The sequence below is a fragment of the Perognathus longimembris genome, chromosome 21 (assembly GCF_023159225.1).
Source record: "Perognathus longimembris pacificus isolate PPM17 chromosome 21, ASM2315922v1, whole genome shotgun sequence".
NCBI lineage: Eukaryota > Metazoa > Chordata > Mammalia > Rodentia > Heteromyidae > Perognathus > Perognathus longimembris.
In genome coordinates, this window is record NC_063181.1 from 24,387,335 (window position 1) to 24,404,603 (window position 17,269).

Consider the following 17,269-nt stretch of genomic DNA (forward strand, 5'->3'; position numbering starts at 1 on the left):
CCTGAGCCACAGCACCACTTTCAGCCTTTTCTATTTAGGTGGTATTGAGGAATCATACCCAGGGCTTCATCTATGCTAGGCAAGTACCCTACCACTAAGCCACATTCCCAGCCCCATGAGATTCTTTTTTTTTTTTCCCAAGGCTACCACTCTACCACTTGAGCCACTTCTGGCTTTTTCTGAGTAGTTTATTGGTGTTAAGAGTCTCACAGATTTTATTGCCCATGCTGGCTTAGAACCATGATCCTCAGGTCTCACCCTCTTGGGTAGCTAGGATTACAGGTATGAGCCACCAACATTCAGCAGCATCCTCATCTTTAAAAAGAGGTGGCATTGATGATACCCCTGCTGAGATGAATAATCTCTTGATAATAAAGCAAGTCAATCCATACTAGGCATTTAGTACAATTGCCAAGGCACAAGAAACAAATAGTATTAAGAACTGGCTAAGATCAAAACCAGACTGGAACATATCAGTCTGATGACAAGGTTGTCCGGCTTGATTGATTATAAGTGTCCTGTAGCCAAGGTTTGTTCTCACACTCCTTTTATGTTAGGATATATGCTAAGTGACATAAGCCAAATGTATGCTCCTACTCACAAAAGCTACCTGGAGAAACCAAGTTCATCGAGACAGAAAGTACACCAGTGACGGCCAAGGGCTGGGGTGGAGAGGGAAATGGAGATGTAGTTTCTAATGGACAGAGTTTCAGTTTTATAAGATGAAAAGTATTTTGGAGATGGATGATAGTTATGGCTGCAGAGCAACACAAGATGTACTTAATAACACTTAAAGACAACAATTTTTATGTTGAATGTGGTAGGTTTTTTTAAATCCCAGTTAAAAAAAAAAGAAAAGCAAGATGGCATTGAGGGCTTTGAGATTAATTTAGCAGCTGATAACCTGCAACCACCCATTCATTTGGATCAACTTTAATGGCTACGTGGATTCCGTGCCAGCAGCAGGCGTGAGCCTCAGGGAGGACACTCTGTTTGGCACTATGTGTGGAACACAGGAAGAATCCCTGAGCCGCTGACTAGAGTGAGCTGTAGTGCCTGTGTGAGGGCATCGGCCTTTTAGTTTGAATATCTGCAAGCATGAATACAGACTCAGAATTTGACTTTCCTAATTATAGCTGAGCTCCCAAAATTAAATGGAGATCATCCAAAAGAGAGTATAGGTGATGTAAATGAAGTGAAGCAAGGAGTCATCATTTTCAGAATGTTTTTAATCCTTTGTAGCACTGGCTGGACAAATTCCTTGGGGAATTAGAAATGGGCTCAGCAGGCTGGCTGGCCCACTTAAAAGCTGCACTAAATAGAAAGGAAAGGAGAAAACACATGGAGGTGACATATGACCCCAGTAGAGTGAAATCAACAGATCTAAGCCACGATCCTGAGGGCAGAAGGTTCTGCACTATAAATTTCCTGGCTGTATGACCTTGAGCAAAAACCCTTCCTTTCTAAAAGTGAATGCTCTGGAAGAGATGATTTCTAAAGTTCCGTTTACCTTAAGCACCCTGAAATTCCATTGAATATTTACTGCTCAAAACTGTGCCAACTCACACAAATAAACTCAATTCAAATGAGCTACTTCTTCTAGTCATGAGTTAAAATGCTATGAGTGCTCAAGTAAATAAATGCTGTGACCATGTCCTCTAAAAAAAAAAGTGTTAAAAATAAAAATGTTGGCTAAGAAAACAAGAGGTGTTGGGTACTGGTGGCTCATGTCTTAATCCTAACTACTCAGGAGGGTGAGATCTGAGGATTCTGGCTCGAAGCCAGCCTGGGCAGAAAAGTCTGTGAGACTCTTCTCTCTCATTAACCACCAGGAAACCAGAAGTGGTACTGTGGCTCAAAGTGGTGCAGTGGTAGCCTTGAGCAAAAGAGCACATGGACAGTGCCCAGGCCCTGGGTGTAAGCTCCACACCAGAAACCAAAACCAAAACTAAATACAACCAAGAGTTAAAAATGATGCTAGCAAGTGCTGATGGCTCACATCTGTAATCTTAGCAACTCCAGAGACAAAGCCTACACACTAAAAACCAGAACAACTCCAGCAAGAATAATTCCTGAGACAGGAGAGATTTTCTGTTGTATGGAGAAACAAGGAGATGCTAGATTAAAGGACTGTACTAGCCCATTCCCCACTGAGTCCCCACACCACCCTCCTGCCCACTTACCCGCATAGGAAGACACAGGGGAGATCTGCAGAGGGTAGAGCTCACTCATGCTGACTGGCTGATCATCGCTCTCAGTGGTCACCTCCACAACTTGGCAAATATCTGGCGGGTTAGTGACAATCACTGGATCCTCAATGCTGCTGTCCAGGTGGGACTGTCCTACAACTAGAAAGAAAAGTAGGCCATTATGCCCACAAGAACTGACTTCACAATGCCAGCCTATACTCTCAGGAAAAACCATCGCCAACAGAGATAAGTTGACATTCAGGAATCAGATTTCCTGTGGTCACACATTACCTGCCAGGAAGCTGAAAAACAAACCTGAAATCTGGATTCATGTCTCCAAAGAAGCAGCCTGTGAATAGCCTGGCTCGCCGGGTGTGTCCCGGCATGCCTGCCAAAGGCATGTCCACGTGGCAATGTCCTGCTCTGCTCAAAAAGTTCCAAACTCAACCCAGTCACAGCTGATGGCTACAGGCTGCAATGTTCCTAGCCTCAGGCTGCAGATGTCAGTGCTTCAAACTTTACCTATTTCTGTCTCCTGCTCTGAAGGAAGGTGTTATACTTATTTTCTTAGTTATGCCGTCCAGGAGATTTTATCAAAGCTTAATGTGAAGGAAAAGACATAAAAAGCCACTCCACCGTGTCACTGCTCACATGGGAGGGGCTCTAGTCATAGTCCTCTTCCTGCTCTGAATACTGTCAATTGTCCAGAACATCAGAACAATGCAATCCACTTCTAACAATCAGTAGTAGTAGTAAGTGCTCAAGCACATGAATTTTGATCAATCTGACTTTGAAGTGGTCATGTTTTTTAATTAAACCTTTTTATTTTAAGACAATTATATATAATCTCAGTGTTGTAAGAATAGATGAATGTGGTCTTTACTCAGTTTCCTCTAACATCTTACAAAACTAGAGTCCAATACTGAAATTGACAACAATCTGCTACCTTATATAGAGTTCCTCGGTTTTACTTGTACTTGAATTTTGGGCCTGTGTGCACTTCTTTGCAATTTCATCACACTGTTTCATGGACTTATCACCACAGTCAAACTACAGAGTAGTTTCATCACCTTAAATAACCACATCCACAAACCCACCTCTTTGTTCTTAGCCCCGGATAACCATCCACCTGTTCCTTGCTTCTATAACTTGTAATTTCTGAAAGTTACATAAATGGTTTCATATAGTTCCCTAGAGAGTCACCCAAGTTGTGTGCATCAATAGCTCTTTATTTAAATTGTTGAGCAGTATTCCATGGTGCGGAGGTACCTCCATCTATTTATTCATCAGTTGAAGGATATTTGGGGTTGTCAAAGTCTTCCTCTATTACAAAGAATGCTGTGAATGTTTGTGTTTATGTTTTGGGTGAATTTAAGTTTCTGTTTCTCAGGGAAAAACACCCAAGAGTGAAACTGCTAGCTTGTATTGGAATTACATGTTTACTTTTACAAGAAGCCTGTCAAATTGTTTACTGGAGTGGCTATATAGTTTGTATTCTAGCCCAGAGGATCGAATGCCTGCATCTTCTTGCATTTGGTGTGGTCACTATTTTTTATTTTAGCCAATCTTTTAGGTAAGAAATGTTATTTCATTGTGTTTTCAATTGCAATGTCCCTAACGCACTGTCCTAATTTCAAACAGAACTAACTTGGCACAGTTGATTGGAAGAAACATCCCTCAAAACTGGCTCCAGCTAATAAAAGAGAGCACAACAGCATAGTAATAATGAGGTCCTCATGCTACAGCCATACATACATGTGTAAGTTATTTTAATATTTCAAGTCTTGAGAAAGACAGGGACACCATCCTTATCCTGATATCAGTAAAGAAACTCCACAACAGAGGTAAGATGATTTATCTGCACTTGCACAGCATGAGTTCTAGGCATGCTCTGTGTTCTTCTATTTATCTGACCCTATTCATGTTTTTTGTTTTTTGTTTTTGCCAGTCCTAGGCCATGAACTCAGGGCCTGAGCACTGTCCCTGGCTTCTTTTTTGCTCAAGGCTAGCACTCTGCCACTTGAGCCACAGCACCACTTCTGGCCATTTTCTGTATATGTGGTGCTGAGGAATCGAACCCAGGGCCTCATGTATACGAGTCAAGCACTCTTGCCACTAGGCCATATTCCTAGCCCCATCTTTTTTTTTTTTTTTTTTTTTTTTTGGCCAGTCCTGGGCCTTGGACTCAGGGCCTGAGCACTGTCCCTGGCTTCCTTTTTGCTCAAGGATAGCACTCTGCCACTTGAGCCACAGCGCCACTTCTGGCCGTTTTCTGTATATGTGGTGCTGGGCAATAGAACCCAGGGCCTCATGTATAGGAGGCAAGCTCTCTTGCCACTAGGCCATATCCCCAGCCCCCCATCTTTTTAAAAAAATTTTATTTATTAATTAAATTTTTTGACACGGTGTTGTGCAAAAGGGGTACAGTGACATAATAGGGAATGTGTATATTTTCCTGTTTTCTTGACTGGTCAGCTAACATGAGTGGCCTCTTCTGTTAGTCACTTAATGTATCTCATTTGCTGAAATACTTTTGTTTATAAGCAAGCTCCTACTTTAAATGTTTCTAGAGGATGATCAGGATTCTATCTGGTTTCTAATTAGGAAAAGTTTTGAACAGGAGTAGAATATTTCATAAAGAAAGGGAGGCACAGAAGAGGTGAGAAAGGAGGTTGGGGATGTGACTTTTTTAAAAGTTCACAAAACCACAACACACAGAATGGAAGAGAAATTGGATCTTGTTTATATTTTCCTGGCACAGATGTAATTAAAGAGAAAGAAGGCTTGCTATATATGGCAGGCAGACTCCCAAATTCTTATTTCATCCTTTGGACTATCCTATTTGAGGATAAAGCTATCAATTATGCAGTTCACTTGACTCAGACTGAGTGCCGGAATTTACCTCTTTCAAGTTTCTTCTGTCCCTCCCAAGTAAATAAAACAACAGAAAAAACAAGACAAAATCCTATTGTATCCCATATTCTAGGAGGCACTTGGTGGTGGAGACAGAACCAAAAGCATTGTTTGGAGGCAGGGATCCAAGAAATACTTCATACTTGAGGTATGATGAAGATTGTACACAAACTTAAGGCCAGTTTAAATTCCAATACTCCAAAACTTTTCTCCTTTGCACTGTCCCTCCTGACAGCAAGATATGGAGCTCACTAGGGCTATAAACAATGGTGGCAGCTCAGGTGTCTGCTTTGTTCTGCCCAGGGATTCTTTCTCACACTTCTTTTCCCCCACAATGCTCAGCTCAGTTATTGGGCAAACAGGTTTATGGAACACCTGCTTAGCTCAACACGGTTACCGAGTATGACGAGGAGCAGGGGACAATCAGTGGAGTCAGGGATGGGTTTGTAAGAAATCTAGTGGCAAGAGGTCAGTCCATAATAACCTAGGGAGTAAGCTGAAGGTAGTAAAAAAGTGAAAAGAAAACAAAGAAGGAGGGACAAGGCAAGAAGGAGGAGCCACAAGAAGGAAGTTGAAGAGAAGTAATTCTTCCAGCTGAGGGGAAGTGAAGGTTTCAAATGGTCACCACAGCGGTGAGAGGTTTTCTGAGTCCTTAGTGACCCCTGTAGCACAGCCTGATGCGGTTTTCTTCTGAAGCCTCTCCCTGGCTTGGAACTCAGCCCAAACAGAACAGTTGATACAACCTTTTGGCAATTCTTGACTTTCTACTTTGTGTTTGTTGTCGACTTTGTATATTCTCACTGGGCTTATTTGTATATACATCACACAATTATGGCTCCTGGGAGCTGAGAACCAGCATCAGAACTTTCTGTCCCCATCATGGCCCATGCCTAGGGCTGGCTTGAGGAGCTCCACATATCTCTGCTTAATGATTAATGAGTGATTCAGATTCCCTGACTGGAGCCAGAGTCCTGTAGTTCACGACAGCTTCCAAGGACAGCGCATGACAATGAGTGCTTTCTAGAAAATGTTAAAAATTCCACCAAGTGGGTTCTTTTAGACCAAGATGCAGCAGCATGTACTGTTGCTATGGGAGTTGGGAAGAAAAGGTTTGGGGGCGATGAAAACATTCTGTCCTGAGTATGGTGTTAGTTATATAACTGCATTTGTCAAAACATAGAGAACTGTACACCGGAAAGAGGTTTTTTGTTTTTTTCCCCAAGCACATTCTTTTGCCTCTCCATCTCTATCCCTAGTCCTCCCAGACCTTTGAGAAAGGCACAACCATAATCATCATTTTAGACAGAGCGAAACATCATCAGGAGAGATCAAAGTAAGTCAAGTACACGGCAGAAACAGGATTCAAGAACAGTTTTACCTGACCTCAAGTTTCAACTCTTTTGTGACAGTGTCCCCAAATGAAAGCATTCATGGAATTCAAAGTGAGCTACCCTTGGCACTCAAAGCTCCTCTTAGGGTAAAAACTTTTGAGTCTCACCATAATGAATCTTTGGGCTCATAACCAACAGGATCATTTCTTTTCAACAGTTCTTTGTTGGGTGCCAGGGAAATTCTCAAATGCTTAGACGAGTTAGCAATTCACCAAGATCCTCCAGCTTCTTCAGGCCAGCAAACCAGGGCAAGTCATGCACAGGAGTGTAATTCTATCTGAATCTAGTCACTGAGAATTAAAATATTATGCATGGCTTGTTACTGATGGACGGGTCTGAATGCCTAAAAGGTCATTCCAACTTTATTAACAACTGTTGATTTTAGTGTAGGGCCTCAAGCTTGTTCCTGGCTCTACCAAAAGTGCTTAAAAGCAGAGACTGTTAGAAACAGAGAGGCCTTTGAAGTGGCTCCTCTTGCCATTTTACAGATGAAAGGCTAAAATGCAGAAAGTGGTCACTTAGGTGATGGTCAAGCAACCAGCACATTAAAATTGCTTTAAAAGAGAGGGTAATGATAAAGTAACAGAGGAACAAGTATGGGCATATCTCAACAAAACCCTTTGTACAATTCATATACATTTGTTTTAAAAGAGAGAAAAAGATAGAGCCATTAGCACCTCACCATAGGGAAAAATTCATCCTCGACCTTGAGCAGTTGAATATTGAAATGTAACACCAGCCCGACTACACTGCAGACAGCGAGGCTATTTTTCCTATTCAAATGGCTCAAATTTGATTTGGGCATGATCCTAATAATGCTATTTTACCACATATTAACTGGAGATTAATTTATCCATATGTCTCATTTGATAACTCACCACAACTCTATGAGGTAGGACAAGTATGTCCATGTTTCATTTAATTTTAAACATTTCCATTTTATAAATAAGATATATGTATTGTTTCAAATTTGTCTGTAAACTGAAGTTCAAAAAAGTGAATTTGTCCAAGATCACATGGTAAACAGAAAACTTAAAAAGCACGTTTAGTACCCAGGTCTTTTTAATGCTCTGATCTTTATAAAAGACAACATGGTTTGTGTTTCATAAAATGCAACTACCCCTGGTTTTGAGCACCGAGTGAGGAACCTTAGGGACAGGGGTCTGTCCCTGGCTGGGCTAGCTGCAGGGGAGCCCCTACCTCTACAGGCTGATCTAGGTATATGAGCAAGCAAGAGAATGTGGCTGGCACAGTGGGGACTCTTCCCCCCCAAGAGAACACAGCATCGTGTGCTACTGTGTCCCAGAAAATCCAGGGGACAGAGCTCATCAGAAGCTCAAGGGTCAACAATGTGACCGCAGAAATCAGTGTGAGACATGGAGGGCTGGCACTTTAGCAAAGGAAATGCCAGGGCCTTAGCAGTTGCTGCACAATTAACGAAAACCACCGCCAACTCACCTTTTCAAACTTTTCCACATGGAGGTTAGACTGTTCAGAATAAGTCAAGTTCCAAGCTAGGTATAAAAGTGGTAGGTGGGGACCAGGTGACACCAGACATGAGAAGGACACTCTTTGCTTTGGGGGCAATGGTGACAGTAATAATGGCATTTTCAGGGAATCCCTCTGTGTGGTTAAGAAATGAACAGGGAGAAGGCGGAATGAAAGCAGAGCCCACAGGAGAGCCCAGATAGAATCAGAAACTATCAGAACTAGAAGGTGAATTTGAGAAATACGGTTAAAAAAGATAAGAGGTTTTCCTAGTTAATTATCAATAAGGGTAAGGATGGCAAGGAATAGGAAAGAAGAAAATATATATAGTCTTACTGGGTTGGGTGCCAGTAGCTCATGCCTGTAATCCTTGCCACACAGGAGGATAAGCTCTGAATACTGTGGTTAGAAGCCAGCTCAGGAAGGAAAGTGGGTGAGACAATCAGATGGAAATAGAGTCACGGCTCAAGTGACAGAATATACGCTACCCATGAGCAAGAAAGCTCAGGGACAGCACCCAGGTTCTGAATTCAAGCCCCAGGACCAGAAAAAAAATATAATCCTCAGAAAAAGATGGCAGATTTCTTGAGTAAGTGAAAAAAATTGTAAGGTTGTAAAACACAAAAGACCAACTTCACGGCCCAGATCTCAGAGCTATCAGGTAGAGACTTCCCTGCCTGTGGGACTAGCTTTCTGAAACCCACTCTGCTAGAGAAAATAAAATATACGATCACTTCAGTGTTTGAGGCTATCATGGTATCTTGGTCCACCCCTTACATGAAATGTCACGTTGCTAAGACCTTTATGGGGTCCTGAGGAAACTGGGCACCCTTGTCTTTTGCTCCTAGTTTTAACGGGCATAGCTGCTAACCCCACCACACACAGGAACAGGAGATCTCCTCAGAGGGATAGCCTCTATTTCAAGACCTAACCCAAAGCGACTTCTTATCTTGGAGATAGGTATTCACATCTTAAGCACAAAGAAAATAGCACCAGATGACAGCGAAAAATGAAAGTGGGACAAGACAGAGAGACACCCCAGAGCCCAGCACCATCATCACCCATTGGCCATCCTCAGACACATGAATTCTTCTGCAAGCCTTCAGTTCTCACCACAGGCCCTCATAGGACTCCCGCCCCTGCATCACAGTTGGTTTCTATGTTGCTGGTTCCCTAAATGTCTTATGTTGGTAGATGTGCCCAAAGTAAGTTACTACAGCTTTGGAGTGTCAGTTAAACTTAAAAGCAATTGTCAAAAACGTACATTGGGCAACATTAATACAAAATCCCAAAGACATTGCTTCGTAATTGCTACATGGCTCATCAGTTTGGATGGCTTTCTGTACTACTCCAGCGCGCTGAATAGTCTCCCTTGTTTCCAAGTGATCTTTGCTTTATTGAAGGGTGGGGTTCCCTTTTATCAAGGAACACAATGGGGCTGCAGAGACCTGCCTGGGCAAGTCAGACAGACTGTTCGCACCTGCATCCTTCCTACCCTTGCCTGATGTGGTTTTCATGCAGCTCAGCAAAAGCACTGCTGCCCAGTAGGAGGCCAGCTGGCCAGCACCAGCATCATTCAACACAAGGCTGTTTTCTTTTCTTCCCCAAACACAGAAGCCACCACACACCCAACAAAAATGCGGTGCATAAGTGAAAATAAAAATAAAGAGGGTTTCTTCTTCCCACCACCACTTAAAGGAAAAGTATGGGTAGATTTTGTGTGCTAAGTCCTGACTTAACCAGGAGCATGAGAACTTTGGAGGACATATTTCAGCATGGAGACACCCCACATCTTTATGGTGTGCACAGATGACTGGTACATCCAGTGGTTAGGGAGAAAGTATAAAGAGCAGGACACAGTGGGCTAATGTGTGTGTGTGTGTGTGTGTGTGTGTGTGTGTGTGTGTGTGTGTGTATGTACTCTAAACTCTGGTAAAAATAAAAGGAAGCTATTGCAGCAGGCAAGCCCAGGTCTGTTTGTCAGGGTAGTTCATGGTCAGGGTAGTTTGTCAGGTGTAGTTCATGTTTTGCACTCACTGTTTTATGCTTATGCGAACAGCCTGGCATATGCAGAATAAAAATGGACCAGTAGCGGGCTTCCACTGCAGGCGGTTATTGATTTTTTAATCCAGTTTCCTAGCTAAAGGGCCTCCAGACAACATACAGAATGCTATCATATTAAGTATTCATTTCAGCCCCCAATTTAAATCTTGGAAACATCAAAGTAGGATGAAAAGATTGCTAGCTTTTATCTTGGGGCCTGAACACAAAATTAAAATGGAACCTAGGTTTAGAATCAAGTGAACAGAAAGCACAAAATAATGTACTTTTAAAATAAAGCACTTTGTGGGGGGCCCGGGGGGGGGGGGAGAAAGAGAGAGAGAGAGAGAGAGAGAGAGAGAGACTGAAATGCCACAGTGGCCATGAGATACAAAATCCCTGTGTATCTCACCTTTACCCACAAGCCACAAAGACCACGATGACCGTAATTACTTGGGAGGCTGTGCCTGGAAAAGGTGTAAGGTCTGAGATAGGACTATTGTGAGCCATGGTCACAAGTTACCCTTCTCTTTGAAATAGCTTGTGAATCTATTCTTATATAATCATATACCTCATAGGGCCACCGATGAGAAAGATGCATTCTAGCTCATTTTGTTGCTGATTATTATTAATTTATTATAAAGATCAGAAAGAGGAGCATGCCATCCAACAGGTGATTCTCTAAGCAAACCCCAGCCATTATCTTTGTCCCCAAAGAGAGTTCTGACTCATTAAACTTGCTCTAGCACTGGGTAGCACCAATCATAGAAAAAGGGTGACCAATAGACCCAACAGAGAAATGTTGGTTTTGTTGGGTGCTGGGGCCCAGGTCTTTAACTCAGGGCCTGGGCTCTGTCCCTGAAGTATTTTTTTCTTTTTCCTCAAGGCCAGTGCTTTACCACTTGAGCCACAGCTCTACTTCTCCCTTTTGCTTAGTTGGAGATAGGAGTCTCATAGACTTTTCTGTTCTGGCTGGCTTAGAACCACAATCCTCAGATCATAGTCTCCTGAGTAGCTAAGATTTATAAGCCTGTATCACTGGTGCCAGCTCCCAACAGAGAATTTATATACAACACTCAACCAAATGAATTTTTTAATGGCAGGGTGCAACTGGAAGACACTATGCTAAGTGAGACAGCCAGGCTCCAAAATACAAATACTTTATGTTCTCACCTATACATGGACTCTAAAAATGTCCATCTCAGGAAAACAGAGAGAAAAAAGGTAGTTACTAGGATAAGGGTAGGGAAGGAAAGATATTGATTTAAGTGTAAACTCACACTTAGATCTGAGGAATAAATTTTAATGAGCTACTGTACTACATACATGATGTATCTAGAAGTAATAGTAATATAATGTCTATTTCAAGACTGTTTGTTAAAAGAGTAGATTATTAAAGTAAGGGTGAGATGACAGATTCACTCATTAGCTTGAATAATTTTCCTACCATGTGTGCATAGATCAAAACATCACAATGTATCCTATATTATTATTTGCAAACTAAAAATAAATATTAAAAAGAGGTAAGAAAATCATGATGCAACTCTAGATTTTTCTGGGCATAATATCTGGGGCTGACTTCACCTCGACCCTGAAGGGAAACTCCAGAAACCAACCGACTCATAGAAAATATATGGAGGAAGTACAGATTCCACCTGAGGGGCAGGTATCACTTGCACTTCTGGGTGGGAGAGTGGAGTCACCTTCTGCGGAAGGCCTCAGCTTCCTCCCCAGGAAGTGAGGAGAATACTTGTTCTCTGGCACGCCTCACTTTAAAATCCATAGGGCTTGGGTGTTGGCCCTGGGAGAAAAGCCAGATTGTATATACCTTGCCTCATGCTTTCTCATACTGCATTCTGCCAATATCTCAATATTCATTTTTTTCTGGGTAAGAATGTTTATTGTATGTTTTTTTTCAAGATAAACAAATACTAAAGACAACTTGGTATTAGAACACAATTTTCAATGTTCAAGGTGGTACTTGCATACATGAATCTCCTAAGAAAAAAACAAAACCCCAAGCCCAAAGGGCACATACTGACACGTGTGGCAGTGTTCCACTGAGAATCCACTAATGTAAGTAACCAGCCAAAAGGCTTGATTTTACAGCTGATCTCTGTGGTTTTGATTAATACCAGGAGCCCGTATGAGAGCAAAGGTCCACTGACCAAAAGGTACCTAAAGGCCACAGAGCTCCCAGCTTTGGGTTTTGAGTCGAGTCAAGCCAGGTTCGCTGCAGGACCTCCAGTGCTACATAGCCCCTCCCTTCTGCCTCCCACAGCATCTCAGTGGGGCTCTACTGAGAAATAATTCAGGACTGATCATTCCCTTGCTTAGAACCTTCCAACGGGCAGTAATTACATTATGTATGTATACTGTCCATATTATATCTCGATTAAAAGAATATTTGTAGGGCTGGGGATATAGCCTAGTGGCAAGAGTGCCTGCCTCGGATACACGAGGCCCTAGGTTCGATTCCCCAGCACCACATATGCAGAAAACGGCCAGAAGCGGCGCTGTGGCTCAAGTGGCAGAGTGCTAGCCTTGAGCGGGAAGAAGCCAGGGACAGTGCTCAGGCCCTGAGTCCAAGGCCCAGGACTGGCCAAAAAAAAAAAAAAAAAAGAATATTTGTAGACAGGTGCCTTGATTCATGCCTACAATTCCAGCTACTCCAAAGGTGAAAATTAAGAGAGTCACGGCTCAAGGCTAACCTTAGCAAAAAGTTAATAAAATGCTATCTCAATCAATAAGCTAGGAGTAGTGATACAGCTTGAGTGTATCATACTTCCTCTTTGGCCTCTTTTCTGTTCCTCCAGGTATGTTGCTACCCATGGTCCCCTTTGGTATCTCCTACCCAGAATCCACCTTTCTTTTTTTTTTTTTTTTTTGGCCAGTCCTGGGCCTTGGACTCAGGGCCTGAACACTGTCCCTGGCTTCTTCCCGCTCAAGGCTAGCACTCTGCCACTTGAGCCACAGCACCGCTTCTGGCCGTTTTCTGTATATGTGGTGCTGGGGAATCGAACCTAGGGCCTCGTGTATCCGAGGCAGGCACTCTTGCCACTAGGCTACATCCCCAGCCCCAGAATCCACCTTTCTTGACATGGTACCTGGCTACAGGAAGGGCACTCTGGTTCTGGGTTATTCATTCTGGTTCTGGGTTATTCTTTCTTGTCTCTCAGTTCTCTTCCTTTGCCATATTCTCCACTAGCAGGATGCTGTAGTCATCTGTGGTTTATGTTTACTATCTGGATCCCTCCATGAGAAGAGGAATTGGGCCTGCCTTGTTCCCCCATTCACTTCCTCCTTGGGAGTGCACAGTCTGGATGTGGAAGGTGCTTTACAGTTTCAGCTGGGTCTGACTGTGAGTCTTTATGACTGCAAAATTAACTCAACCTCTGTGGCAAGTATATATGGCAAGCACTCTCAAGGATAATCTTGTCCCCAAGTTAGATACATTACACTTTCATCCATGTGACTGAATAGGGAGTCATTTAGAGCTGCTAAGCATAAGCCAGGGAGGGAGAGGCATTTCTCCTTCTTGGCTTTCTTTTCTTGGGCAAACCCATCCAAGTTCCTTTACCTGATTGTTGGGGGTTTTTTAGCGCTGAAATCTGGGGACTGGAATTTGGATTTGTTTCCAAATTCCTTACTGACTCTGTTATTTAAAGATTGCTGATTTTACAAATTTTAGACCTCAGAAGGGCAGCTCCTGTACATAAAAAAAATAAGATGTCAAAACAGTTTACCTATGATGTTCACCGTACTATCCACTTCATTTTTTATAGCTGAAGTCAGGACCGCATACTCAGGAGAAAGATCACTTAGTCCATTACTAAGCCCCAAAGATGACTCAACTGGTTCTTGCTAGGAAGAAGAAAAGAAAAAAAAGAATTGAGAACACTTCCTTTCCTCTCCCTTTTCTTAGCTTAAATTCTACCCTCTGTCTAATTTCTTTAATGCTAGGGTTAGTAATTCATGTCATCAACCAAATGCACCCCTTATCTCTTTAAATTAGCCTGCAGTTAAAGAAGGTAGGTGTTCTGTGTCTTTCATTTTCTTTCAAGGTAATGGCACCAGCACATCTGGCTTGCCTCTAGGGAATGCTTGCAGCTGCTGACAATAGCTCTAGGGTTAAGCAGAGAGCAGAGCGTCCTGTGAAGTATTGCACTGCTTAGATCACAAGTCATTCTCTGAGAGAACACTCAAAAGAAAGAACTCAGGGTTAGAGGCGTGGCTCAGTCGATAGACTGCTAGCCAATAATGAGGGAAAGCAGCAGGTACCCAGTTCAAGTCCTGATCTCAGACCTAAAAGAAAAAGGGAAAAAAAAAAACCAAACTACTGAATTCCCCTCTCAGGAGGGAGAAATGCCACTCACTGCTTTCACAATTACTTCCTAGGAAAATCCTCCCTGGCCAAGAACAGGGTCCCAGAAGAAGGTGTGTATGACTTTTCTCAGATACAGTTTGCAAGAGACTCTGGCCACTTGACCATCCTACACTGTCTGGCTGGCTGATAACACGGTCATACCACTGCTGGAGCCTGCTTCTTTCTGGCCCAGGTCCAGATGGGCAATGCCACACCCACAGCTCCACACATAAATGCACTTGTGCCTGAATAGCCCATCCAGCCCAAGAGGCTGCACATTAATACTAATGAAGTGCAATCCATTTCTTTTCTTATTATAGCTCTGAATTCCTACTTTACTCAAGGGTACTTGAACCCCTCTCACTGAGTACCAACCAACTCCACAAAAGCTGGGGCTGAGGTGCAAATCTGCTTGAATCATTTGATGGGAATGTGTCCTCATAGTTAAGATAGCGTTTGCCTCAATGCTGGCAATAAATTAGACAAAACCCACACAGTACAAATCCTAAGGAATCCAAAATGGAAGAAGAGGGTGGAGAGGTAGAAAGAACTTAGGACTGTGAGTAGAGACCATGGAGGCAGAAAAAAACGGTGCCTTGTCAAGTGCTGGTGGCTCACTTCTGAAATCATAGCTACTTTTGAGGCTGAAATCTGGGGGCTGAGGTTCAAAGCAAGCACTTTTAGTAAAGTCCGTGGAGATGAGTCTAGGAGACTCAATTTTCAATTAATGAGCAAAAACCTGCAAGTGGAGGTGTGGCTAAAGAGGTAAAGCACCAGTCTTAAACAAGTAAGAAGAGTGTCAGGGCCTGAATACAACCCTAGTACTGGCACAAAAACAAAAAATTGTGCCTTGAAAATTCAAGATTAGGGGACAACCTAAGGCATGGTGGATCATCTCATCAATTATGCACTACTTAGAATCCTTGGCACCCCACCCCCAAATCTTAGAGAAGTAATACGGGCAAGGGCAAGAAAGGGAAGTACTTTCCTCCTTCATGATTTCATCTTACAAACTCCCATCGTGAAACCATGGCTTCAAAGGCATCACAGCTCACTGCTCAGCTCAGGTTAAGTTGATTGTCATCCATCCACCCATCCACCCACCCATCCATCCATCCACCCATCCACCCACCCAACTTCCTATCTCGCTAGATATCTTTATACATAGATACAAAAGCCGAACATCAGGAAGGGCCCAGACAGCCACTTTGGGCGGAACTGTTGTCCCCTTTTCTCCCAGCATCTTGTACTTTTCTCTCTACATTCCAAGAAACCTAACTTGCCTGTGACTTGAGGCACTGGTTCTTCCCTCCCTTCACAATTGAACTTCAGAAGGCATGTCTGCCCTTCCTAACCTCACCTCTTCTCTTGCAAGCACCTCTAGTCTTGCTTCCACCCCACCTGTAGAACCTAGCTGCACCACCAGGGTGAAAGGGTTGTGAGCAAGGGAATCAGACCAACCAGGCAACACAGCCTGGCTGCTCCACTTTCCCCTGGCTGCAAGACTTCATTTACCCTCTCTCCAAGCCTCTTGTAGGGTACAGTTGTCAACTGAGGATTCTTAGAGGATCCAGGCCACAGAGCTGATATAAAGATAAAATGAGATCAATATGTATATTTACTAAACAAATGCTTACTACCATGACTGGTTGCCAATTAAACTCTGTTCTCCCTAACCCATGGCCTTTTCTCAAGTTCATTTCCCCTCAACCACCTACTTTGACATTAGTACGGAGACTGTACCCTCTTTTCTTGATGACTTAATGGCCTGCACACTGCTGCAATTCCCAGCCATGGCACCTTCCTTGGTTGGTGGTTCCTTGTCAAATCCTGCTGTCCCACATTTGCTTGTTCTACTGTAACTTCCTCAATTCTCTAAAAGGAAACTATGTACAACTAGCTGTAGAAATTTGTGAGTGTTTTCTTTCTGCCATCATGTTATTATTATTTATTAGTTGTGAATGTATTATAGCAAGCACATTCAAGGTTAAACTCTCCTTATTTTCCATATCAAGCTCTGTTCTCAACACTCTCTATGTGGCTTCCTCTCTAATGTACTTCTGTCTTTATTCCCCATATCATCCTCCATACTCCAGAGAAATGTCCCCTTCTCCATCTTCGTGTACTTTTGCTACTGAACTCTCTTTTCTCCATCCCTTCCAGTCACCATGGAGAAAGACTTCCCCAATATAACAACTTCCTTGTCCTCAAAAAATCTGTTTCAAGGAGTTAGGAGTGCCTAATTCCTTACAATTATCCATAAAGGTAATTTAGTCCACCAGCTTTCAAAGCCACCTGTCAGAGAAAGGAGGAGCCAGAGCAAGCAGGTTAATAAGCCTGATAAACCTGTTTTGTCCAGAGTAGATCTAATTTTACCTATTCTATCTATGGCATAAGTTTTCATCTGATGAAAGTTTAAAAACCAAAGCCTTCTTTAAGCCAGTGAAGGGACAGCCAAAGTAAAAGGCCCAGTTTGTGGTCATCTGCATGTCTCTGAAGAGTGACAGCAAGTGACACTGAGTGACACTGAGTTTTTAATCCAGTTTATGTCTCTGTGGAGCCAAAGGTATATGAGAGAGTTCTGAACTAGATCCGCTTTTTGTAACTTCTACCCACAGGTCTGCATTCAGAACTAACACAGAGCAGCTGACCCTTTACCAAGTGATTAATTTAGACCTTTCTAGATTGTACTTCCATCTTCACAATGGTGCTTTGCTCTGGAAGCACATGCATTTCATGTACAAAGCTTTCTCTGAGACATGAAGTATTCTACTTATTCATATCTACCCTGCCTTCCCATCATTTTCTCTCACCCAAATCTTGTTCTAATTAAATCACCTTCCTGATCCATCCAGAGTAGACCAAACAACACTCCCATCTCT

General features: G+C 42.8%; 1 protein-coding gene across 5 annotated transcripts in view; it reads right to left on the reverse strand.

Moving 5' to 3' along the window:
- Positions 1-17,269, reverse strand: part of Irf2 (interferon regulatory factor 2) — an 88,203-nt gene that overhangs the window by 8,428 nt on the left and 62,506 nt on the right. For all 5 annotated transcript variants that reach the window (XM_048330899.1, XM_048330902.1, XM_048330901.1 and 2 more), the window contains 2 exons: positions 13,768-13,885; positions 2,184-2,348 (listed from right to left, as the gene is read on the reverse strand). In XM_048330899.1, coding sequence (XP_048186856.1) covers positions 2,184-2,348; positions 13,768-13,885 — 283 coding nt within the window. The remainder of the gene's footprint in view (positions 1-2,183; positions 2,349-13,767; positions 13,886-17,269) is intronic.